This window comes from Gadus morhua, chromosome 1 (genome assembly GCF_902167405.1).
Source record: "Gadus morhua chromosome 1, gadMor3.0, whole genome shotgun sequence".
Lineage (NCBI taxonomy): Eukaryota > Metazoa > Chordata > Actinopteri > Gadiformes > Gadidae > Gadus > Gadus morhua.
Genome location: NC_044048.1, coordinates 1246007 through 1269897, shown reverse-complemented (window position 1 = coordinate 1269897; position 23891 = coordinate 1246007). Strand labels below are relative to the sequence as shown.

The 23891-nt window shown below is 42.1% G+C and overlaps 1 protein-coding gene and 14 non-coding genes across 16 annotated transcripts; all 15 read left to right on the top strand.

Moving 5' to 3' along the window:
* The first annotated feature begins 2927 nt into the window (after positions 1 to 2927).
* Positions 2928 to 4566, top strand: LOC115539519 (uncharacterized). 2 transcript variants are annotated; one of them, XM_030350432.1, is made up of 4 exons: positions 2929 to 3524; positions 3655 to 3830; positions 4035 to 4118; positions 4218 to 4566. In XM_030350432.1, exons 1-4 carry the CDS (start codon positions 3254 to 3256, stop codon positions 4509 to 4511), a joined length of 825 nt encoding a protein of 274 aa, XP_030206292.1. In that variant the 5' UTR covers positions 2929 to 3253; the 3' UTR covers positions 4512 to 4566. The 2 variants fall into 2 exon arrangements, with proteins under 2 accessions (XP_030206293.1, XP_030206292.1); XM_030350433.1 differs by having other exon boundaries at positions 2928 to 3830.
* Positions 4567 to 8187: 3621 nt separating this feature from the next.
* trnas-uga (transfer RNA serine (anticodon UGA)) lies at positions 8188 to 8269 on the top strand. Its single transcript has one exon. It is a non-coding gene; the product is annotated as a tRNA-Ser (tRNA).
* A 667-nt stretch (positions 8270 to 8936) lies between these two features.
* trnas-uga (transfer RNA serine (anticodon UGA)) lies at positions 8937 to 9018 on the top strand. The gene has a single exon. It is a non-coding gene; the product is annotated as a tRNA-Ser (tRNA).
* A 320-nt stretch (positions 9019 to 9338) lies between these two features.
* On the top strand, positions 9339 to 9420 carry trnas-cga (transfer RNA serine (anticodon CGA)). The gene has a single exon. It is a non-coding gene; the product is annotated as a tRNA-Ser (tRNA).
* Positions 9421 to 10071: 651 nt separating this feature from the next.
* On the top strand, positions 10072 to 10153 carry trnas-uga (transfer RNA serine (anticodon UGA)). Its single transcript has one exon. It is a non-coding gene; the product is annotated as a tRNA-Ser (tRNA).
* Positions 10154 to 10487: 334 nt separating this feature from the next.
* trnas-cga (transfer RNA serine (anticodon CGA)) lies at positions 10488 to 10569 on the top strand. Its single transcript has one exon. It is a non-coding gene; the product is annotated as a tRNA-Ser (tRNA).
* Positions 10570 to 11236: 667 nt separating this feature from the next.
* trnas-uga (transfer RNA serine (anticodon UGA)) lies at positions 11237 to 11318 on the top strand. Its single transcript has one exon. It is a non-coding gene; the product is annotated as a tRNA-Ser (tRNA).
* Positions 11319 to 11638: 320 nt separating this feature from the next.
* trnas-cga (transfer RNA serine (anticodon CGA)) lies at positions 11639 to 11720 on the top strand. Its single transcript has one exon. It is a non-coding gene; the product is annotated as a tRNA-Ser (tRNA).
* A 1003-nt stretch (positions 11721 to 12723) lies between these two features.
* Positions 12724 to 12805, top strand: trnas-uga (transfer RNA serine (anticodon UGA)). Its single transcript has one exon. It is a non-coding gene; the product is annotated as a tRNA-Ser (tRNA).
* A 334-nt stretch (positions 12806 to 13139) lies between these two features.
* Positions 13140 to 13221, top strand: trnas-cga (transfer RNA serine (anticodon CGA)). Its single transcript has one exon. It is a non-coding gene; the product is annotated as a tRNA-Ser (tRNA).
* Positions 13222 to 13870: 649 nt separating this feature from the next.
* Positions 13871 to 13952, top strand: trnas-uga (transfer RNA serine (anticodon UGA)). The gene has a single exon. It is a non-coding gene; the product is annotated as a tRNA-Ser (tRNA).
* Positions 13953 to 14285: 333 nt separating this feature from the next.
* On the top strand, positions 14286 to 14367 carry trnas-cga (transfer RNA serine (anticodon CGA)). The gene has a single exon. It is a non-coding gene; the product is annotated as a tRNA-Ser (tRNA).
* Positions 14368 to 15668: 1301 nt separating this feature from the next.
* Positions 15669 to 15750, top strand: trnas-uga (transfer RNA serine (anticodon UGA)). The gene has a single exon. It is a non-coding gene; the product is annotated as a tRNA-Ser (tRNA).
* Positions 15751 to 16076: 326 nt separating this feature from the next.
* trnas-cga (transfer RNA serine (anticodon CGA)) lies at positions 16077 to 16158 on the top strand. The gene has a single exon. It is a non-coding gene; the product is annotated as a tRNA-Ser (tRNA).
* Positions 16159 to 16982: 824 nt separating this feature from the next.
* On the top strand, positions 16983 to 17064 carry trnal-caa (transfer RNA leucine (anticodon CAA)). Its single transcript has one exon. It is a non-coding gene; the product is annotated as a tRNA-Leu (tRNA).
* The last annotated feature ends 6827 nt before the right edge of the window (positions 17065 to 23891 follow it).

Sequence of the window (23891 nt, the reverse complement as noted above, 5' to 3'; positions counted from 1 at the left end):
GTGTCTAACAGTGTGAGTACATAATTATTTGGATGCAGACTACAGTCTGGCTTAAGGGAAATGTACTGTAAATGTAAACCCAGTTTTGTTCTCCCCAGCCACCAGAGAAGGCTGGCGCAGCATCAGCCAGTTCAGGTCAGCTGAGTGCCCCGGGGGCAAGTAGTGCAGCGGGAAGAGCTCCTGAGGAACCAGCCAGTGCAGCGGCAGAGGGGAGGGCTCCTGGTGAACTGGCCAGCACAAGTGCAGCAGCTGTAGGTCAGGAAAACCCAGCTTTTGTCACGTGCTCGCTGTGTACTAAGGAGGTGATGGGTGAGGACTACACGCAGCACCTGTCAGACTACCACGTCCAGGAGCGATGTGAGCAGTGTGGCGCAACGGCCTGGGGACTCGTTGGATTGCCGGAGCACATTGAGAGTGCTCACCATTTGAGCTGTCCAACAGAACCAATAGATGTTCCGGCTCCAACAGAACTATACACAACACCGGCGCCACAGCAACACAGCAACCCACCAGTTGTTCCCGTCCCTGCTCCTGTCCCTCCCATAGCCCAAGAGACGTCACCGGCGGCACCACAACAACAAACACTAACTCTGCGGCCTCCTCAAGTGAACTGGCTGAGTTTTCTGCCGAAGCAGTTCTTAAAAGTCATAAATCAGGCTGACCGGGAGTGGATCGCACAGATCCTATATGACCGAACAGGACAGCTAAAACAAAAGCAAACTCAGAACTGGTACCATCCTCCAAGCCCCACTAGATCCACCTCACCTCCAGATCCACTGCACTACTTTAGGCAGCGGATGTTCCTGTGGGCTCCAATGAGGATGTGGAGCATCCCTCTTAAATGCACGTCGTGTAAAAGGAAGATGCACCACTCTGGCATTTACACCAAAGTGAGAGAGGTGATAGATGTGGACTCCAGGTATTATCTGATAGGTGGAGACTACCCAAGGTGCAGCAAATGCATGATCCCTGTCTGCCCTTGGAGTAGTGAGATCTTGCAGCAGCTGGATCCCTCCCACCGTAACAAGTTTCCTGCTGTCCTAACGACACAGCAGGCACTGGACAGGAAGTGTGTCACAATGTTGCGACCACGCACGGTAGGGAACAGCTCCAGCTACTCGCAACAGGTCTTGCAGGAGGTGCACAGCGAGGAGTGGGCGAGGCGTACTATCGACTACCTCACTGATTGTGAGGTCCATAAAATGTCGTGCGTCCTCACCCAGTCCGAACCTGTATATCAACAGCCACCCACCTTCAGTCGTCTGCCCCTGGCTCAGTGGTTTGAAACCGTCCACACGAATGAGGTTCTTGGCCACCTGGAGGAGTTGAAAGGTGTTATAACATCAACTTATGGCAGAATCCTAAAGCTGGACTCCACCAAGAAGGTAAAAGTTAACTGATGTAAATTTGTTCTCATTCGTGTTTATTAGTATGTCCAATGATTTGCTAATTTCTTCTGTAGATCACTAAAAAGCTGGCAGGTGGCATTGAGAACACGGCCACGTGGATGAGCAACATCGGCAATGAACTTGGCCAAGTTCTGAACTCAGTGCTGACCACTGGTGAGGGGGCTGGCCTTGATGACCTGTGCCAAGGCGTTGTCCGGAGGTACAGGGATGCTGGTGGTGAGCCAGAGCCAGATGCCATATATGTGGACAGGGACTGCTGCAGTGAGTCAGGTGTGTTGCCTTCAATTTGTGCTGGGATGTTTCTTATGAATTTGTTGTTTGATGAATAGTTTTAGCAGTATATTAATGAAATTGGTAATGTGTTGACTGGAAACAATCTGAATTACATGTATTTATGGCGTGTTGTTTATTATAGGGGAGAGCCCAGTTCTCACTTGGTTTCGTCCATGGACCTTCACAGTGAGACTGGATGTGTTTCATTTCATGAGGCGTTTTACCAATGGCCTGACCACTGAGCACCATCCACTATATGGCACATTCTGCTCAAAACTTTCCAGCTGCATTTTCAAATGGGACAAAGCAAACATTGAAAAGTTGCAGCAGGCCAAAAGGGCAGAGCTGGTGAAAAAACACCAGGGTCACAATCCTACCCACGGCCAGGTGTTAGCGAGCATCACAACCAGCGAACTCGCTGCCGCAGGAAAACGCGAGGGGTTGAGGAGACTCGCGCCCTCATCCAACAACTGTTGGACTCCATGTGGGACCTCACAGACACCACAGGGTTATCGCTCATCAACCAGGAAGTACACAAATCTGGCAAATGGATAAGGCCAATTTATTATGTTTGCCAAAGTGTAAGACGCTTGGTTAAAAGTTTTAAGTGTGTGGGAGGTGCAGCAGAAGCACTTGCCCTGCATCCAAGATCCAACTGGTGTACAGTTGTACATCAACACCGGATCAAAGTTGGAGAAGGGGGATAAAGCACTTGAAGTCCTGAGATGTGCCAGAGGGTCATCCTCTCTCGAGAGCTTTCATAAGCATCAATGCTGTTTCATCCCAGGCAAGTTGAAACACTTAACATTTAAAATCCTTTGTTAATGTATTAAGATATGATCAAGCTGTGTCTTAAGTATTAAAATCTGCATTTATTATTACTAGAGCTGTCAGTTAAACGCGTTATTAACGGCGTTAACGCAAACCAAATTTAACGGCGTTAATTTTTTTATCGCGCGATTAACGCAATTATTTTTTAAATAAAAAATAAAAAAAACTTTTTTTTTTTTTTTTTTTCTTTGGCTCAAAACAAAGAAGCAGTAGCCTGACTGCTATGTTCAAATTACATTTGTTCAAAGCAGTCGTTTAATTGCACTATAGGCTCTTTTTTTGTATCGTCCTGTTTTGATCAGTGTATATGCCAATGTTGTTATCAATAAAAAATAATTCGCACAAGGCAAGCCGATGCACTTCACCATGTTGATAAGATAATTAAAATGAGAAGAATTATGGGACAAAAAATCAAGGGATATTTAGCATAGAAAAATAATTTGCGATTAATCGCGATTAATTAGAGTTAACTATGACATTAATGCGATTATTCACGATTAAATATTTTAATCGCTTGACAGCTCTAATTATTACACTAATGTCCATGTTGCAATGTATTTTGAATGTTGTATCTCCCTTGTGAGTCGCTTTGGATAAAAGCGTCTGTTGAATGACTAAGGCCCAATCCCATTTCTACCCCTTACCCCTTACCCTTACCCCTCCCCCTTGTTTTGAAGGGGTAAGGGGGAGGGGGAAGGGGAGGGGGTAAGGGGTAGAAATGGGATTGGGCCTTAATGTAAATGCAAGTTGTTTTAACATTCTTTTTTTTCGTTTTCATTAATACCTTTTTCTTGCCAGGGTGGAGATGTAATGCTCTGCACACGCAAATGTACATGCTGGAGGGGTTGTCCAAATGGAACATCAATCGGGCCCAGCAGGCTCTGAATATGAGTGTCACGTCACAAACTCGAATTTATGATGTTCGTCTGATGTCCAGTGTGAACGCCCTCAGCAACAGAGTCCTGGGAAGTGCACTTCTTCAAGAGTTTACACCCCCGGGTAAACCTACCGGTAAGATTCTCATGGCAACAAAAGAACAGATGCTGAACAATATTCTATTAATGCCAAACTGCCAAATCATGATGGTTACACTCACTCTTTCTACTTCAATCTTATTTTTCCTCGTGACTACTTATGGCAGGTGAGCTTATTGCGGTGGAGTATTTGCTGGCCCAGTCCAACAGAGGAGATCTGCTGAGTGCGCCTGACGCAATTGGCGCCAACCTGCCAGAGGGGCCGGAGGAAGTTCAGGAGGATGAGTTTCCTGATGAGACAATACCTCAGGCCACTGATATTCTTTTCCCGTCTTCTTCTCCGGTAATGATGTGATAGCCCTTTGATAATCTATCAGAACATCCTCCTCATCGTTACCCGCTTATCCGGGGTCGGGTGGCGACCTATCTATCAGAACATTTTCACTGTAAATCTAATTTGATAAGGGTAATTCCTTTGTGTTACATGGGCACAACAAAGTTCACCTCACTGTACTCTCATTCACTTCTTTCAAATAATTCCCTTTAGGAACCTACGGCTGAAAGTGAAGGTGCATCTCGGAGTCCTGTCAGCTCCCCATTTGAGGACAGTGGGCCTATCACTTCAACTCCGGTAAAGTAGCTAATGTCTGACCATTAGAAATGCTTATTCCTTCAGTGTTTCTCTTAATTTAGCTATACAAACTGTTTTTGTTTTCATTTCATTTGACAGGATAGTCGGTGTGATCCCAGAGGCATTCCCGGATGGGAGGCAGTCGATGCCTTGGCAGGGTACCTTGTCAGCCTCAACCGGACGATAACTGCTCTTTCGAACCAAGAAATAGCAGATATACTGAGGTTGTACTCCAGCCTGGATGGAATCGACAAGTCGGAAACGCAGTGGCTCTGCTCCAGGCCAACAAGCAGCCGAGAGGTACCTGCAAACAATCAGCTTCAAGTATATGTGTGTAGCTGTGTGCAGAGGTGGGTAGGAACGCGCTACATTTACTCCGTTACAAATACTTGAGTAACTTTTTGGATGAATTGTAATTTTAGGAGTAGTTTTATTGCAACATACTTTTACTTTTACTTGAGTAAATATTTGAAGAAAGAACGGTACTTTTACGCCGTTCCATTTGGCTACGTGACGGTCGTTACTTTGTTTTTTTAGATCTTTTCTTTTATTACATGCGAGATCTATTTCTATCACGTGAATATTCCTTAGCCCAAGTGAAGGAGTTCAAGTACCTCGGGGTCTTGTTCGCGAGTGAGGGTACTATGGAGCGTGAGATTGGCCGGGGAATCGGAGCAGCGGGGGCGGTATTGCGTTCGCTTTACCGCACCGTTGTTACGAAAAGAGAGCTGAGTCGCAAGGCAAAGCTCTCGATCTACCGGTCGATCTTTGTTCCTATCCTCACCTATGGTCATGAGGGTTGGGTGATGGCCGAAAGGACGAGATCGCGGGTACAAGCGGCCGAGAGGCAATTGAATAACGCCTGCACACACACAGGCACGCACGCACGCACAACGCAGAGTGGTAATCGGGAGAGTTGAGAAAATTCCCTGTGGCCTGTTAACGTTTCGGGGGGCGCCGGGTCAACGTCGCAACCAATTCGGTTTTGTCTAGAGGGGAGTAACTGAGCGCCCCCTCCCGAAGTGGCACAGCCCAGGTCGGCCTTGAACTGCGATTGGTCAGAAAGACGTTACAGCTAATGACAACATTGAACTCTCATGCAGGCTCGAACAGAGTGACACACACACACACACACACACACACACACACACACACACACACACACACACACACACACACACACACACACACACACACACACACACACACACACACACACACACACACACAGTTTTTCACCCACTCCGTATCCAGCTTATTCCATGCTTAAAGCACCCAGGCTACTATGCGGCGAGCTGGGGCTCTCATGTTCTCTTTATTTTTAAAGACCTTATTTATTTTATTTAAAAGGAGAATGTTATTTACATTATCTTTATTTGAACATTGCTGTTTTATATTTTGTTGGCGTCTATTTTGTACCGTTTGTGTTGCTCTGTTTATTTAAAAAAGAAATCGGAGAACTCAGTACTTTTCACGTAGTCTTTTCACTGCATACTTTTTTACTCTTACTTGAGTAATTATTTTTACTTGTACTTTTACTTCTACTTGAGTAATTATAATCTTAAAGTAACAGTACTTTTACTTGAGTACATTTTTAAGCTACTCTGCCCACCACTGGCTGTGTGTTCATGTGTAATTAACTGCATACACATACACTTTAATGGTGTGTGTATGTATACATTTAATATACTTGTAATATATGTGTGTAAAAGTGTGTTTGTACATTTGTATGTAACATACAGGGGTATATATATATTTATATACACACACACACACACACACACACACACACACACACACACACACACACACACACACACACACACACACACACACACACACACATATATTGTGTGTTTACAGTACACACACAATGTTGGTTATATCATCTTGTCTTTTCGCAGATTGTTCATGGTTCATGGCCAGGCTGCCCATAGACCCGATTACACCAGGGTCTCTGAGTGTGTTGCACTGAAGCTTTTCAAGGAGTTCAAGGAAGGCAGAAATAGACCAAACGACCCTAAGGGGAGGACATTTCCAATTCCTCAGGCTATTGTTATGACGTATGGTCATATTAAACAATTAATTGAGGATTGCCAACAAATCCTGCAAAGCACCAACCTGGTACTGGTGACCATAAATAATACAACAGTCTCTTCTTGGTGAGTTCATTTTTACTGCTTCATATATTCCCTTCAAAAGGACTTATAAATTCATAGGCACATGCATTCAAAACGTATAATGACTAAAAAACAATGTGAAAAACTCTGATCCCCCCCCACAAATAGGCTGCAGGATCGGCAGAAGAGGGCTGACCGCGATTCTCTGCTTCAAGGGGTGGAGCTTCCTCAGCAGGTCCACGTGGCCGAGGAATCCCTCCTGGAGGCCCTGGACCTACCATCTGAGCCTGTTCCACATGGGCATGCAGATCTGGAGTTCGAGGAACCTGACAACCGTGAGGGTGAGGCGGTGATTCGGCGACGCCGACGCAAAACTCAGGTTTCCAGCGAAGACGCTGGAGGAGATGATGCTTGGACTGTTCCTTTCCCCTCTTCATCTGACCTAGCCTATTGTGAGCAGCGTCAACACCCAGCTCCTGTGTCTCAATCACAGAGCTGGTACCCATACCAACCACCTTCAGCTCCAGCGTCTCAATCTCGTGGCTGGTCCCCATACCAGCTGCCTCCAACACCGGAGTCTCAGTATCAGGCCTGGGCCTCTTACCAACGGCCTCCAGCCTCTCACTCTCAGGGCTGGTCGGGGCCCTCATACCAGCCGCCGCCACCACCACCAGCAGCCCACTTTCAGAGCTGGTCCTCAAACCTGCCGCCACCACCACCTCCAGCAGCTCACTCTCAGGGCTCTTACCAGCTGCCACCAGTGCCAGATTCTCCACCTCAGGACGGACCTTCTAACCAGCCAGATCCAGCGTCTCACAATCGCTACCGGGAATGGAGGTTACAAAAGGCAGCCTTTGAGGATCAGGAGCGAGCGATGAGGGGTGAGCCCCCGAAGAAGCGTCAAAGTAAGGAAAGCTACCACTACCAATGCAAAATGTGTGGTAAGGCGAAAAGCAAACTTACTGGCCACACACAGCTACGGGGGAAATGGTACTGTCCAGCATCTGGAAAGACCATTGAAGAGTGGAAAAGCTCCTTGTAAAAATGTAAGCAATGTGTACATTTGTTTTTAAGATATTTCTATCGGTGTTAAATGATTTGTTTTAAGTGTTAAATCATTTGTACAAAAAAGTTCAAACAGTTGCAAGTTCACAACATTTGTATAGATTGTTAAATTCTGCAACTCTAATAAAACAACAAAAAAAACAACTCTTGTGGTGTAACAGCAACACAGCCATCCTTTGGGTGGAAGATTCCAGGTGCGAATCCTGGCAAGAGTGTGCAATTTGTTGTATATTAATTAAAAAATGATAGTAGTGTCAATAATAATGGAATAATAATATAATAAATAAATACCTAATATAACAACAATAGGAAAACAAGTAATGATATTTGTGACATAACATCTGACAGCTTAAGACTTTAAGCTGAATTTTTCTGATATTTCTATGTATTTTTTCCTTTTCCCCCTTTCTCCTTTCATTTTTTTTCTTTCCCCTTTCTCCTCTTTCATTTCATTTCTTTCCCCCACCTCTAGCAGTCCCTTTTGCCCCATCTTTGGCCGAGTGGTTAAGGCGTTGGACTTGAAATCCAATGGGTATTGCCCGAACAGGTTCATATATGTTAATATTCCGTGTTGAGTTTTGAGTTTCTTGACATGACATCTGCCCAAACTAGGTGGGTAAGAAGATGTAGTCAAAATCCGATGCTGTTATCGCCGAAAATGTTCTAATCTTGCTTACAGCTATTAACTCTAAATCACTCAAAAAATTGTCATTTATATAGGTCAAGGAAATAAAGGACGATAATGAATTTGTGGTTTCACGTTGATACACCTCTATGAAGATGTTTGAACTGATGTTTTATTCTGCGTTTAAGAACTTCTATATTTTCAACGCTAGTCATCTGGGACTTTTTTTCAAATTTCCCATTGGATTTTATTTATTGCCGCTGTGATGGCCGAGAGGTTAAGGAGTTGGACTTGAAATCCAATGGGGTTTCCCCGCGGAGGTTCAAATCCTGCTCACAGGGAACTATATCAATGGAACCATTCCGTCCTCATTTGATTATCTCAAAGGAGAAATTTAAAGTTGTGGATTCATTCCTTTGCTTTTGAACCTCTGCTATGAAGATTGTTAAAACACTTGTTATACTGGGTATTGAGGACCGTCTTTGTTCACTGCATGTGATTGGGAAACTTTTGCCAATAAAATCTGGGTTTACACCAAAAATATGAATGTGTTATGAAGCAGTGTTTAAGGAATTAGACTCGAAAACTCAGTGGGATTAGCGAAAGCTCAAATACTTCACAGATACCTGTCTGCTGAGATTTTTGACTAGATCAACCAATCGACAAGCCCGAGCAATTCTTAAAGGCCAATCCAACTTGACCAACAGATATTCCCTTTGTTTCGTTCATAAAGGTCTTATGATGAGAGAGGGGTAATATATTTACATCCAAAATCAAACGGTTTCGATCCGGGCCGGTTCAAATTCTACCAGGGGCATCTTATTAGAAACTAATCCGGTTATGGAAATTTTTTATCATGTTTGCTTACGTCTTGTAAATTTGACAAACAAAACTGATGTTTGAAGCTGGAAACAGATGTTTCAATGAGTCACAAGGGCCACTTTAATCTATCCCAGGTCCCTTGGGACTCTGTTTGAATAAATCGCCATTTGGATATTTGGCAATTAAGCTGTGATGGCCGAGTGGTTAAGGCGTTGGACTTGAAATCCAATGGGTGTTACCCGCGTAGGTTCAAATCCTGCTCACAGCGTTGTGTGTTAATATTGTGTGTGAAGTTTTGAGTGTCTTGACATGACTTCTGCCCAAACTAGGTGGGTAAGAAGATGTAGTCAAAATCCAATGCTGTTATCACTGAAAACGGTCATGTCTTGCATTCAGCTGTCAACTCTAAATTTCATTTAATTAGGTCAAGGAAAGAAAGGATGATGATTAATTTGTGGTTTCAATTTGATATACCTCTATGAAGATGTTAGAAGTGATGTGTTCTTGTTTGTTTTAGAACTGCCATATTATCAACGCTTGTCCTCTAGGACCTTTTTTAAAATTTCCCATTGGTCTTTATTGGTTGCTGCTGTGATGGCCGAGAGGTTAAGGCGTTGGACTCGAAATCCAATGGGGTTTCCCCGCGCAGGTTCAAATCCTGCTCACAGCCAACTATATTAATGGAACCATTCCGACCTCATTTGATTATCTCAAAGGAGAAATTTAAAGTTGTGGATTCATTCCTTTACTTTTGAACCTCCGCTATGAAGATTGTTAAAACACTTGTTATACTGGGTATTGAGGACCGTCTTTTTTCACTGCATGTAATTGGGAAACTTTGCCAATAAAATCCGGGTTTACTCCAAAAATATGAATCTGTTATGAAGCAGTGTTTAAGGCATTAGACTCGAAAACTCAGTGGGAATAGCGAAAGCTCAAATACTTCACATATACCTGTCTGCTGAGATTTTTGACGAGATCAACCAATCAACAAGCCCTAGCGATTCTTAAAGGCCAATCCAACTTGACCAACAGATGTTCCCTTTGTTTCATTCATAAAGGTCTTATGATGAGAGAGGGGTGATGAATTTACATCCAAAATCCAACGGTTTCGATCCGGGCCGGTGCAAATTCTACCAGGGGCATCTTATTAGAAACTAATCCGGTTATGGAAAATTTGTCTTGCAAATTTGACAAACAAAAATGAAGTTTGAAGCTGGAAACAGATGTTTCAATGTGTAACAAGGGCCACTTTAATCTATCCCAGTTCCCTTGGGACTCTTTTTTTGAATAAAATGCCATTTGGGTACGTGTCAAATGTGCTGTGATGGCCGAGTGGTGAAGGTGTTGGACTTGAAATCCAATGGGTGTTACCCGTGCCGGTTCAAATGCTGCTCACAGTGTTGTATGTTAATATTCCGTGATGAGTTTTGAGTTTCTTGACATGACATCTGACCAAACTAGGTGGGTAAGAAGATGTAGTCAAAATCCGATGCTGTTATCGCCGAAAATGTTCTAATCTTGCTCACAGCTATTAACTCTAAATCAATCAAAAAAATTGTCATTTATATAGGTCAAGGAAATAAAGGATGATAATAAATTTGTGGTTTCACGTTGATACACCTCTATGAAGATGTTTGAACTGATGTTTTATTCTGCGTTTAAGAACTTCTATATTTTCAACGCTTGTCCTCTGGGACTTTTTTTCAAATTTCCCATTGGTTTACATGAATTGACGATGTGATTGCCGAGAGGTTAAGGCGTTGGACTCGAAATCCAATGGGGTTTCCCCACGCAGGTTCGAATCCTGCTCACAGTGAATCTTTACAACGGAACCAATCCGTCCTCAATTGATTATCTCAAAGGAGAAATTTAAAGTTGTGGATTCATTCCTTTTCTTTTGAACCTCCGCTATGAAGATTGTTAAAACACTTATTATACTGGGTATTGAGGACCGTCTTTTTTCACTGCATGTAATTGGGAAACTTTGCCAATGAAATCCGGGTTTACACCGAAAATATGAATCTTGTTATGAAGCAGTGTCTAAGGCATTAGACTCGAAAACTCAGTGGGAATAGCGAAAGCTCAAATACTTCACATATACCTGTCTGCTGAGATTTTTGACTAGATCAACCAATCGACAAGCCCGAGCAATTCTTAAAGGCCAATCCAACTTGACCAACAGATATTCCCTTTGTTTCATTCATAAAGGTCTTATGATGAGAGAGGGGTAATATATTTACATCCAAAATCCAACGGTTTCGATCCGGGCCGGTTCAAATTCTACCAGGGGCATCTTATTAGAAACTAATCCGGTTATGGAAATTTTTTATCATGTTTGCTTACGTCTTGTAAATTTGACAAACAAAACTGATGTTTGAAGCTGGAAACAGTTGTTTCAATGAGTCACAAGGGCCACTTTAATCTATCCCAGGTCCCTTGGGACTCTGTTTGAATAAATCGCCATTTGGATATTTGTTAATTAAGCTGTGATGGCCGAGTGGTTAAGGCGTTGGACTTGAAATCCAATGGGTGTTACCCGCGTAGGTTCAAATCCTGCTCACAGCGTTCTGTGTTAATATTGTGTGTGGAGTTTTGAGTGTCTTGACATGACATCTGCCCAAACTAGGTGGGCAAGAAGATGTAGTCGAAATCAAATGCTGTTATCACTGAAAACGGTCATGTCTTGCATTCAGCTGTCAACTCTAAATTTCATTTCATTAGGTTAAGGAAAGAAAGGATGATGATTAATTTGTGGTTTCAATTTGATATACCTCTATGAAGATGTTAGAAGTGATGTGTTCTTGTTTGTTTTAGAACTGCCATATTATCAACGCTTGTCCTCTGGGACCATTTTTAAAATTTCCCATTGGTCTTTATTTGTTGCTGCTGTGATGGCCGAGAGGTTAAGGCGTTGGACTCGAAATGCAATGGGGTTTCCCCTCGCAGGTTCAAATCCTGCTCACAGCCAACTATATTAATGGAACCATTCCGACCTCATTTGATTATCTCAAAGGAGAAATTTAAAGTTGTGGATTCATTCCTTTACTTTTGAACCTCCGCTATGAAGATTGTTAAAACACTTGTTATACTGGGTATTGAGGACCGTCTTTTTTCACTGCATGTAATTGGGAAACTTTGCCAATAAAATCCGGGTTTACTCCAAAAATATGAATCTGTTATGAAGCAGTGTTTAAGGCATTAGACTCGAAAACTCAGTGGGAATAGCGAAAGCTCAAATACTTCACATATACCTGTCTGCTGAGATTTTTGACTAGATCAACCAATCGACAAGCCCGAGCAATTCTTAAAGGCCAATCCAACTTGACCAACAGTTATTCCCTTTGTTTCATTCATAAAGGTCTTATGATGAGAGAGGGGTAATGAATTTACATCCAAAATCCAACGGTTTCGATCCGGGCCAGTTCAAATTCTACCAGGGGCATCTTATTAGAAACTAATCCGGTTATGGAAAATTTGTCTTGTAAATTTGACAAACAAAAATGAAGTTTGAAGCTGGAAACGGATGTTTCAATGCGTAACAAGGGCTAACATTAGACTCGAAAACTCAGTGGGAATAGCGAAGCTCAAATACTTCACATATACCTGTCTGCTGAGATTTTTGACTAGATCAACCAATCGACAAGCCCTAGCGATTCTTAAAGGCCAATCCAACTTGACCAACAGATGTTCCCTTTGTTTCATTCATAAAGGTCTTATGATGAGAGAGGGGTGATGAATTTACATCCAAAATCCAACGGTTTCGATCCGGGCCGGTGCAAATTCTACCAGGGGCATCTTATTAGAAACTAATCCGGTTATGGAAAATTTGTCTTGTAAATTTGACAAACAAAAATGAAGTTTGAAGCTGGAAACAGATGTTTCAATGTGTAACAAGGGCCACTTTAATCTATCCCAGTTCCCTTGGGACTCTTTTTTTGAATAAAATGCCATTTGGGTACGTGTCAAATGTGCTGTGATGGCCGAGTTGTTAAGGTGTTGGACTTGAAATCCAATGGGTGTTACCCGTGCCGGTTCAAAAGCTGCTCACAGCGTTGTATGTTAATATTCCGTGATGAGTTTTGAGTTTCTTGACATGACATCTGACCAAACTAGGTGGGTAAGAAGATGTAGTCAAAATCCGATGCTGTTATCGCCGAAAATGTTCTAATCTTGCTCACAGCTATTAACTCTAAATCAATCAAAAAAATTGTCATTTATATAGGTCAAGGAAATAAAGGATGATAACAAATTTGTGGTTTCACGTTGATACACCTCTATGAAGATGTTTGAACTGATGTTTTATTCTGCGTTTAAGAACTTCTATATTTTCAACGCTTGTCCTCTGGGACTTTTTTTCAAATTTCCCATTGGTTTACATGTATTGACGATGTGATGGCCGAGAGGTTAAGGCGTTGGACTCGAAATCCAATGTGGTTTCCCCACGCAGGTTCGAATCCTGCTCACAGTGAATCTTTCAATGGAACCATTCCGTCCTCATTTGATTATCTCAAATGAGAAATTTAAAGTTGTGGATTCATTCCTTTCCATTTGAACCTCCGCTATGAAGATTGTTAAAACACTTGTTATACTGGGTATTGAGGACCGTCTTGGTTCACTGCATGTGATTGGGAAACTTTTGCCAATAAAATCTGGGTTTACACCAAAAATATGAATGTGTTATGAAGCAGTGTTTAAGGCATTAGACTCGAAAACTCAGTGGGAATAGCGAAAGCTCAAATACTTCACATATACCTGTCTGCTGAGATTTTTGACTAGATCAACCAATCGACAAGCCCGAGCAATTCTTAAAGGCCAATCCAACTTGACCAACAGTTATTCCCTTTGTTTCATTCATAAAGGTCTTATGATGAGAGAGGGGTAATGAATTTACATCCAAAATCCAACGGTTTCGATCCGGGCCGGTTCAAATTCTACCAGGGGCATCTTATTAGAAACTAATCCGGTTATGGAAAATTTGTCTTGTAAATTTGACAAACAAAAATGAAGTTTGAAGCTGGAAACTGATGTTTCAATGCGTAACAAGGGCCACTTTAATCTATCCCAGGTCCCTTGGGACTCTTTTTGAATAAAATGCCATTTGGGAACGTGTCAAATGTGCTGTGATGGCCGAGTGGTTAAGGCGTTGGATTTGAAATCCAATGGGTGTTACCCGCGTAGGTTCAAATCCTGCTCACAGCGTTGTATGTCAATATTCCGTGTTGAGTTTTGAGTTTCTTGACATGACATCTGCCCAAACTAGGTGGGTAAGAAGATGTAGTCAAAATCCGATGCTGTTATCGCCGAATATGTTCTAATCTTGCTCACAGCTATTAACTCTAAATCAATCAAAAAATTGTCATTTATATAGGTCAAGGAAATAAAGGATGATAATGAATGTGTGGTTTCACGTTGATACACCTCTATGAAGATGTTTGAACTGATGTTTTATTCTGCGTTTAAGAACTTCTATATTTTCAACGCTTGTCATCAGGGACTTTTTTTCAAATTTCCCATTGGTTTACATGTATTGACGCTGTGATGGCCGAGAGGTTAAGGCGTTGGACTCGAAATCCAATGGGGTTTCCCAGCGAAGGTTCAAATCCTGCTCATAGCGAATCATTTCAATGGAACCAATCCGTCCTCATTTGATTATCTCAAAGGAGAAATTTAAAGTTGTGGATTCATTCCTTTACTTTCGAACCTCCGCTATGAAGATTGTTAAAACACTTATTATACTGGGTATTGAGGACCGTCTTTCTTCACTGCATGTGATTGGGAAACTTTTGCCAATAAAATCTGGGTTTACTCCAAAAATATGAATGTGTTATGAAGCAGTGTTTAAGGCATTAGACTCGAAAACTCAGTGGGAATAGCGAAAGCTCAAATACTTCACATATACCTGTCTGCTGAGATTTTTGACTAGATCAACCAATCGACAAGCCCGAGCAATTCTTAAAGGCCAATCCAACTTGACCAACAGATATTCCCTTTGTTTCATTCATAAAGGTCTTATGATGAGAGAGGGGTAATGAATTTACATCCAAAATCCAACGGTTTCGATCCGGGCCGGTTCAAATTCTACCAGGGGCATCTTATTAGAAACTAATCCGGTTATGGAAAAATTTGTCTTGTAAATTTGACAAACAAAAATGAAGTTTGAAGCTGGAAACGGATGTTTCAATGTGTAACAAGGGCCACTTTAATCTATCCCAGGTTGGACTTGAAATCCAATGGGTATCACCCACGCAGGTTCAAATCCTGCTCACAGCGTTGTATGTTAATATTCCGTGCTGAGTTTTAAGTTTCTTGACATGACATCTGCCCAAACTAGGTGGGTAAGAAGATGTTGTCAAAATCCGATGCTGTTATCCCCGAAAATGTTCTATTCTTGCTTGCAGCTATTAACTCTAAATCAATCAAAAAATTGTCATTTATATAGGTCAAGGAAATAAAGGATGATAATGAATTTGTGGTTTCACGTTGATACACCTCTATGAAGATGTTTGAACTGATGTTTTATTCTGCGTTTAAGAACTTCTATATTTTCAACGCTTGTCATCTGGGACGTTTTTTCAAATTTCCCATTGGTTAACATGAATTGACGCTGTGATGGCCGAGAGGTTAAGGCGTTAGACTCGAAATCCAATGGGGTTTTCCCGCGTAGGTTGAGAGAAGGGTAATGAATTTACATCCAAAATCCAACGGTTTCGATCCGGCCCGGTTCAAATTCTACCAGGGGCAACTTATTGGAAACTAATCCGGTTATGGAAAATTTGTCTTGTAAATTTGACAAACAAAAATGAAGTTTGAAGCTGGAAACGGATGTTTCAATGCGTAACAAGGGCCACTTTAATCTATCCCAGGTCCCTTCGGACTCTTTTTGAATAAAATGCCATTTGGGCACGTTGGAAATGTGCTGTGATGGCCGAGTGGTTAAGGCGTTGGACTTGAAATCCAATGGGTGTTACACGCGCAGGTTCAAATCTTGCTCACAGCGTTGTATGTTAATATTCCGTTTTGAGTTTCTTGACATGACATCTGCCCAAACTAGGTGGGTAAGAAGATGTAGTCAAAATCCGATGCTGTTATCGCCGAATATGTTCTGATCTTGCTCACAGCTATTAACTCTAAATCAATCAAAAAATTGTCATTTATATAGGTCAAGGAAATAAAGGATGATAATGAATTTGTGGTTTCACGTTGATACACCTCTATGAAGATGTTTGAACTGATGTTTTATTCTGCGTTTAAGAACTTCTATATTTTCAACGCTTGTCCTCTGGGACTTTTTTTCAAATTTCCCATTGGCTGCATTGTATTGACGCTGTGATGGCCGAGAGGTTAAGGCGTTGGACGCGAAATCCAATGGGGTTTCCCCACGCAGGTTCGAATCCTGCTCACAGTGAATCTATTCAATGGAACCATTCCGTCCTCATTTGATTATCTCAAAGGAGAAATTTAAAGTTGTGGATTCATTCCTTTCCATTTGAACCTCCGCTATGAAGATTGTTAAAACACTTGTTATACTGGGTATTGAGGACCGTCATTGTTCACTGCATGTGATTGGGAAACTTTTGCCAATAAAATCTGGGTTCACACCAAAAATATGAATGTGTTATGAAGCAGTGTTTAAGGCATTAGACTCGAAAACTCAGTGGGAATAGCGTAAGCTCAAATACTTCACATATACCTGTCTGCTGAGATTTTTGACTAGATCAACCAATCGACAAGCCCGAGAAATTCTTAAAGGCCAATCCAACTTGACCAACAGATATTCCCTTTGTTTCATTCATAAAGGTCTTATGATGAGAGAGGGGTAATGAATTTACATCCAAAATCCAACGGTTTCGATCCGGGCCGGTTCAAATTCTACCAGGGGCATCTTATTAGAAACTAATCCGGTTATGGAAAATTTGTCTTGTAAATTTGACAAACAAAAATGAAGTTTGAAGCTGGAAACGGATGTTTCAATGTATAACAAGGGCCACTTTAATCTATCCCAGGTTCCTTGGGACTCTTTTTGAATAAAATGACAAAAAATGACAAAAAATTGTCATTTATATAGGTCAAGGAAATAAAGGATGATAATGAATTTGTGGTTTCACGTTGATACACCTCTATGAAGATGTTTGAACTGATGTTTTATTCTGCGTTTAAGAACTTCTATATTTTCAACGCTTGTCATCAGGGACTTTTTTTCAAATTTCCCATCGGTTTATATGTATTTACGCTGTGTTGGCCGAGAGGTTAAGGCGTTGGACTCAAAATCCAATGGGGTTTCCCCGCGCAGGTTCGAATCCTGCTCACAGCGATTCATTTCAATGGAACCATTCCGTCCTCATTTGATTATCACAAAGGAGAAATTTAAAGTTGTGGATTCATTCCTTTCCATTTGAACCTCCGCTATGAAGATTGTTAAAACACTTGTTATACTGGATATTGAGGACCGTCTTTGTTCACTGCATGTGATTGGGATAATTTTGCCAATAAAATCTGGGTTCACACCAAAAATATGAATGTGTTATGAAGCAGTGTTTAAGGCATTAGACTCGAAAACTCAGTGGGAATAGCGAAAGCTCAAATACTTCACATATACCTGTCTGCTGAGATTTTTGACTAGATCAACCAATCGACAAGCCCGAGCAATTCTTAAAGGCCAATCCAACTTGACCAACAGATATTCCCTTTGTTTCATTCATAAAGGTCTTATGATGAGAGGGGGGTAATATATTTACATCCAAAATCCAACGGTTTCGATCCGGGCCGGTTCAAATTCTACCAGGGGCATCTTATTAGAAACTAATCCGGTTATGGAAATTTTTTATCATGTGGGGCAAAAGAGCCAATCACATGCTCCGAGGCAGTTGCAGCTCCAAGGTGGGGGCAAAAGAGCCAATCATATGCTTCGACACATTTGCCTCATCCAGGGGCAAAGTAACCAATCGGATTTTGTCTATCGCCCGTTTTTTCGACGCACAGTTTTCTGATAGGTGAGTCTGTGAGACGACAGGCTAAAGTGTACAGTTAGTAAAAGGTACAGTTACAGTTAGTTACTAACTTTATTGACCGTCAATGAATATCTGGACACTGAAAGTAAGTAGAACTTACTAACATTATGCAAATCACTTTAGTGAAATCGTATAAGTATGTGGTGTGTTTGTATGTACTTCTGCCGTGACAAACGTTGGATGTGTTTCGTGAAGTTTGACAAGACGGTCACAAAACCTTAAAAAGGGATAGGCCTATCGCTGATCAAACGTTGATGTTGATTATTTTCTTTACTGAACGCTTTTAAGTGTCTTTTTCGTGTGTGTCATGTGTCCATCAAACTAAACTAGAACAGAGAGGCTCAGTTTTTGTGTATGTGTCAAGACGCGGTCTGTGTTATCACTGCTCATCTTAGCATAATGTGACGTTATCGGACGCCACCGCGCTCTTTGAAGAACCATGCTAATAGAGATTCTAAATAATAATAATGAATGCTGTGATATCGTTATTACTATGTGTATACTAGGGGTGTGAACGGTTACAAAAAATTGTAAACGGTTACACAACCCCTTTTTTTCCGTGTATATATAATACTACTAATAATAATACATTTAATTTAGAGGCGCCTTTCAAGACACCCAAGGTCACCTTACAGAGCATATAGTCATCATAAATCGTTTAAAAAAAACAAGACATTGTTGAAAAAATAAATAGATAAATAAATAAACATAATACTGCATAATAATATGCATGATATATGTATATAGAGTATCTCTATTTATTTATTTATATTTAGGGGTCCAAGCCAACAGGTTGGATCCCTATTGTTTTTGTAAGGATTTTTATTAGGGGTCCAAGCCAACAGGTTGGATCCCTATTGTTTTTGTAAGGATTATTATTATTAGGGGTCCAAGCCAACAGGTTGGATCCCTATTGTTTTTGTAAGGATTTTTCCTATTATTAGGGGTCCAAGCCAACAGGTTGGATCCCTATTGCTTTTGTAAGGATTTTTCCTATTATTATTATTATTATTATTATTATTATTATTCTTCCCCCCGTACTTGTGGGACTACAGCCCAAACCGTAAATGGTGCACACGCGCCAATTGCATGACTAGATCCAGGTCCGGCACCGCTACTCAGATAACCAAATTCAGACGCGCCGGCCACTAGGTGGCGCTATACCAAGGACAGACGCGTTTGGGGCTATAACTCCCACACCGAATCTCCCACATTCAAAAACTTGTACGCACAGATTCACTGGAGTCTGCTGCATCTTTTGGCATAGGCCACGCCCATTTGCGTCTATAATTTTTTTTCGTAAAAACGCGAAAACCGCAAAAATGCTTTTTCCCTACTCCTCCCACATTTCTTGACCAATCGACACCAAACTTTGCACACGACATCTTCAGACGCACGCGCAAAGAATGCAGGAAACACTTTTTTGATGCGACCTTTGACGACGAAACGGTAGCGTTTTGAATATTGGTTTATTAGCTAAATTAGACGTGGAATATCCAAAATCCCGAAAAATTCAAAATTACACATCGGATCGACTCCAAGTTTTACACACATGTTGGTGCTAACCTTAATGTCGTTCGATAAAAATTTCGGAAAATTTCGCCATTAGGGGGCGCAATAAACGAGGAAATTGTATATCTTCTACAAAATTTCGCCGCGAAAACGCTACACTAACTTCTCGCTACTCCTACCACAGTCAAATCCTTTGTATCCACAGGTTCAGGGTAGCGTTTTGAACACATGCTTCGCTTTGTGCCGGCGAAACGCACATTTCTTGTCGCGTTGTGCCGGCGAAATGCACACTTCTTGGACCCCTGCATAACTGCTTGCAGTTCTAGTTATTATTATTATTAGGGGTCCAAGCCAACAGGTTGGATCCCTATTGTTTTTGTAAGGATTATTCCTATTATTCTTACCTCCCTAAAAGTGGTACTACAGCCCAAACCGTAAATGGTGCCGACACGCCAATTGCATGACTAGATCCAGATCTCTTCGGACTACGCAGACGACAAAATCCAGACCTGCCGGCCACTAGGTGGCGCTATACCAAGGAATACGCGTTTGGGGCTATAACTCCCACACCGAACCTCCCACATTCAAAAACTTGTACCCACATATTCACTGGAGTCTGCTGCATCTTTTGGCCTAGGCCACGCCCATTTGCGTCTAGAATTTTTTTTCGCAAAATCGCGAAAACCGCAAAACTGTTTTTTCGCTACTCCTCCCACATTTCTTGACCAATCGACACCAAACATTGCACACGGCATCTTCAGACGCACACGCATAGAAATGATAGACACTTTTTTGATCGGACCTTCGACGACGAAACGGTAGCGTTTTGAATATTGGTTTATGAGCTAAATTAGACGTGGAAAATCAAAAATCCAAAGAAATCCAAAATTAGACATCGGAACGAGTCCAAATTTTACACACATGTTGGTGCTAACCTTAATGTCGTTCGACAAAAATTTCGGAAAATTTCGCCATTAGGGGGCGCCATAAACGACGAAATTGTTTATCTTCTACAAAATTTCGCCGCGAAAACGCTACACTGACTTCTCGCTACTCCTACCACAGTCATATCCTTTGTATCCACAGGTTCAGGGTAGCGTTTTGAACACATGCTTCGCGTTGTGCCGGCGAAACGCACGTTTCTTGTCGCGTTGTGCCGGCGAAATGCACACTTCTTGGACCCCTGCATAACTGCTTGCAGTTCTAGTTATTATTAGGGGTCCAAGCCAACAGGTTGGATCCCTATTGTTTTTGTAAGGATTTTTATTTTTATTATACTTCCCGCGCTAAAAGTGGGCCCACAGCCCAAACCGTAAATGGTGCGGACATGCCAATAGCATGACTAGATCCAGGTCCGGCACCGCTACTCAGATAACAAAATCCAGACACGCCGGTCACTAGGTGGCGCTATACCAAGGAATACGCGTTTGGGGCTATAACTCCCACACCGAACCTCCCACAGTCAAAAACTTGTACGCACATATTCACTGGAGTCTGCTGCATCTTTTGGCATAGGCCACGCCCATTTGCGTCCATAATTTTTTTTCGCAAAATCGCAAAAACCGCAAAACTGTTTTTTCGCTACTCCTCCCACATTTCTCGACCAATTGACACAAAACTTTGCACACGACATCTTCAGACCTACACGAAAAGAATTCCTGCATTACTTTTTTGATCCGACCCTCGACGACGAAACGGTAATGTTTTGAATATTGGTTTATTAGCTAAATTAGACGTGAAAAATCCAAAATCCAAAAAAAACCAAAATTACACATCGGATCGAGTCCAAATTTAACACACATGTTAGCGCCACCCTTAACGACGTTCGAATAAAAATTCGGAAAATTACGCCCTAAGGGGGCGCTATAAACGATGAAATTGTATATCTTCTAATTGGCCAAAGGAATGTTCTTCAAACTCAAGGGAAACCATCAAGGGGCAAACCCGAGTCTATATAGAAAATATGGCCAAGAATCATTAATGTGGGCGGGAGTTATTTGGCAAAGGAAAATTGTCTTTGGAAAATTAAAAATTTCGCCACAGGGCGGCGCCAAAAAACAACGACATTGTCTATCTCCTATTTGGCCAATGGAATGTTCTGAAAACGCGTTTTGGGCTTTAACTCCCACACCGAAGCTCCCACAGTCAAAACCTTTATATCCACATGTTGTTCACGGTAGCGTTTTGAATACTTGCTTCGCGTTGTGCCGGCGAAATGCACATTTCTTGTCGCGTTGTGCCGGCGAAATGCACACTTCTTGGACCCCTGCATAACTGCTTGCAGTTCTAGTTATTCTTCCCCCCGTACTTGTGGGACTACAGCCCAAACCGTAAATGGTGCACACGCGCCAATTGCATGGCTAGATCCAGGTCCGGCACCGCTACTCAGATAACCAAATCCAGACACGCCGGCCACTAGGTGGCGCTATACCAAGGACAGACGCGTTTGGGGCTATAACTCCCACACCGAATCTCCCACATTCAAAAACTTGTACGCACAGATTCACTGGAGTCTGCTGCATCTTTTGGCATAGGCCACGCCCATTTGCGTCTATAATTTTTTTTCGCAAAATCGCGAAAACCGCAAAACTGCTTTTTCCCTACTCCTCCCACATTTCTTGACCAATCGACACCAAACTTTGCACACGACATCTTCAGACGCACGCACAAAGAATGCAGGAAACACTTTTTTGATGCGACCTTTGACGACGAAACGGTAGCGTTTTGAATATTGGTTTATTAGCTAAATTAGACGTGGAAAATCAAAAATCCAAAGAAATCCAAAATTAGACATCGGATCGAGTCCAAATTTTACACACAAGATGGTGCTAACCTTATTGTCGTTCGATAAAAATTTCGGAAAATTACGCCCTAAGGGGGCGCAATAAACTAGGAAATTGTATATCTTCTACAAAATTTCGCCGCGAAAACGCTACACTAACTTCTCGCTACTCCTACCACAGTCAAATCCTTTGTATCCACAGGTTCAGGGTAGCGTTTTGAACACATGCTTCGCTTTGTGCCGGCGAAACGCACATTTCTTGTCGCGTTGTGCCGGCGAAATGCACACTTCTTGGACCCCTGCATAACTGCTTGCAGTTCTAGTTATTATTATTATTAGGGGTCCAAGCCAACAGGTTGGATCCCTATTGTTTTTGTAAGGATTATTCCTATTATTCTTACCTCCCTAAAAGTGGTACTACAGCCCAAACCGTAAATGGTGCCGACACGCCAATTGCATGACTAGATCCAGATCTCTTCGGACTACGCAGACGACAAAATCCAGACCTGCCGGCCACTAGGTGGCGCTATACCAAGGAATACGCGTTTGGGGCTATAACTCCCACACCGAACCTCCCACATTCAAAAACTTGTACCCACATATTCACTGGAGTCTGCTGCATCTTTTGGCCTAGGCCACGCCCATTTGCGTCTAGAATTTTTTTTCGCAAAATCGCAAAAACCGCAAAACTGTTTTTTCGCTACTCCTCCCACATTTCTTGACCAATCGACACCAAACATTGCACACGGCATCTTCAGACGCACACGCATAGAAATGATAGACACTTTTTTGATCGGACCTTCGACGACGAAACGGTAGCGTTTTGAATATTGGTTTATGAGCTAAATTAGACGTGGAAAATCAAAAATCCAAAGAAATCCAAAATTAGACATCGGAACGAGTCCAAATTTTACACACATGTTGGTGCTAACCTTAATGTCGTTCGACAAAAATTTCGGAAAATTTCGCCATTAGGGGGCGCCATAAACGACGAAATTGTTTATCTTCTACAAAATTTCGCCGCGAAAACGCTACACTGACTTCTCGCTACTCCTACCACAGTCATATCCTTTGTATCCACAGGTTCAGGGTAGCGTTTTGAACACATGCTTCGCGTTGTGCCGGCGAAACGCACGTTTCTTGTCGCGTTGTGCCGGCGAAATGCACACTTCTTGGACCCCTGCATAACTGCTTGCAGTTCTAGTTATTATTATTCTTCCCCCCGTACTTGTGGGACTACAGCCCAAACCGTAAATGGTGCACACGCGCCAATTGCATGGCTAGATCCAGGTCCGGCACCGCTACTCAGATAACCAAATCCAGACACGCCGGCCACTAGGTGGCGCTATACCAAGGACAGACGCGTTTGGGGCTATAACTCCCACACCGAATCTCCCACATTCAAAAACTTGTACGCACAGATTCACTGGAGTCTGCTGCATCTTTTGGCATAGGCCACGCCCATTTGCGTCTATAATTTTTTTTCGCAAAATCGCGAAAACCGCAAAACTGCTTTTTCCCTACTCCTCCCACATTTCTTGACCAATCGACACCAAACTTTGCACACGACATCTTCAGACGCACGCACAAAGAATGCAGGAAACACTTTTTTGATGCGACCTTTGACGACGAAACGGTAGCGTTTTGAATATTGGTTTATTAGCTAAATTAGACGTGGAAAATCAAAAATCCAAAGAAATCCAAAATTAGACATCGGATCGAGTCCAAATTTTACACACAAGATGGTGCTAACCTTATTGTCGTTCGATAAAAATTTCGGAAAATTACGCCCTAAGGGGGCGCAATAAACTAGGAAATTGTATATCTTCTAATCGG

Bases quoted from the DNA above. Each gene is read 5' to 3' on its own strand.
- LOC115539519 (XM_030350432.1), top strand. From the start codon at position 3,254: ATGCAAGTTGTTTTAACATTCTTTTTTTTCGTTTTCATTAATACCTTT. The intron at 3,831-4,034 runs GTAATGATGTGA...AATTCCCTTTAG, and splicing joins TTTTCCCGTCTTCTTCTCCG to GAACCTACGGCTGAAAGTGA. The intron at 4,119-4,217 runs GTAAAGTAGCTA...TTCATTTGACAG, and splicing joins GGCCTATCACTTCAACTCCG to GATAGTCGGTGTGATCCCAG.